Here is a 1,282-nt window from a genome sequence, read left to right as displayed (position 1 = left end):
CCTCAATGGAAATGCAGATGACATCCCTCTTTCAGGTGGGTCTTCGGTGAATGCTGGCTCCCTCAGGCAAGCTCGCTCCAAAGATGGAGAAGTGGCTGTCCGCTCACTCCAGGGCATGTCTTAACGGTGATACCACCGTGCCCTGGGGATACTGTCTAATAGTATTAAATTTTGTCAAATAGTAAAGATCCCCTTCTTTTTTGTGTATGATAAGAAAAAAATTTACTTTTTAAAATAGGAATTCACCAAAGAATCCACCTTTTTTCTTTTAAGAAATCAGAATAACAGGATCATTAATTTTGATGCTTCTTTACTAACTTGCCTATCTGTTACTGCCACTTAGTGAATTCTGACTCATAGAAATCCTATATAGGGTGTCTGAGGCTATAAATCTCTACGGGAGCAGAAAGTCTCATCTTTCTTTCGAGGAGTAGCTGCTGGGTTTGAATACCATCCTTGGCAGTTAGCATTCTAGTGCTTATTCTACCGTGCCACCAGGACTCATTATAATTTGTCTGTAACATCTAAAACTAGTCTAAGGCAATTAGCTAGTATGCTCTGTATAGAATCTATTGATGGTCAACCAGTAGTACCAAGCTGAGAAATCTTTCTGGGTGGCAAATGTTAGAAATAATCCACTTACTGTAATTTTGCACTTTTATAACAAGTCTTATTATGGAAATGACATGCATTAATTAACTTTCTTATTTTTATTAGAATCAGTCGGATTTGTCAGATGAAGAGCTAAATGATGATCTTTTACAGAGTGATAATGAAGATGAAGAAAATTTCAGGTACACAAGTATTCCTCTTTTAAATGTTAGGAACTGTTGTTATTAAGTGCTGTCAAGTCATTCTGACTCATAATGACTCTGTATAGGGTTTCCGAGGAGCATCTGGCCAACTTTGCAGTTCAAAAACGACCTTGTAATCCAGCCCATTGTCCCACAGCACCATACCAGGGCTTACATGGAATATGAAGGCACTTCAAAAAGTGTTTGGAAAAATAAAATTAGAAGAGAAAAATTAAAAAATAAAACTTTATTTCTCAACATAAGCTCCATAAAATTAAAGATACTTTATAAAGCAATGATATTAATCATTTACTATGAGGGTCCTGGGACTTTTACCAGGTTATTGTAGTCTTTTTGCATTATTAACTGAAGAAAAACAGGTGCTCTTTAAAGAAGTTTTAACATTAGGAAACAAAAAGAAAAGGAGCCAAATCAGTACTGTCAATTGGAAGCCTAATGATTTAACATTGAAATGCTCACAAAATTGC

At 36.0% G+C, this 1,282-nt stretch overlaps 1 protein-coding gene across 1 annotated transcript in view; it reads left to right on the top strand.

The window, feature by feature from the left end:
• LOC102812340 (RNA-binding protein 33-like) overlaps positions 1-1,282 on the top strand; it is a 163,970-nt gene that overhangs the window by 17,916 nt on the left and 144,772 nt on the right. Inside the window, exon 4 of the mRNA XM_006871302.1 lies at positions 718-794. Within this exon, the coding sequence (XP_006871364.1) occupies positions 718-794 (77 nt within the window). The remainder of the gene's footprint in view (positions 1-717; positions 795-1,282) is intronic.

Source organism: Chrysochloris asiatica, unplaced genomic scaffold (genome assembly GCF_000296735.1).
Source record: "Chrysochloris asiatica unplaced genomic scaffold, ChrAsi1.0 scaffold00166, whole genome shotgun sequence".
Taxonomy (NCBI): Eukaryota; Metazoa; Chordata; class Mammalia; order Afrosoricida; family Chrysochloridae; genus Chrysochloris; species Chrysochloris asiatica.
Note: the sequence above shows the minus strand (reverse complement) of the source record. Positions and strands in the feature narration are given on the sequence as shown.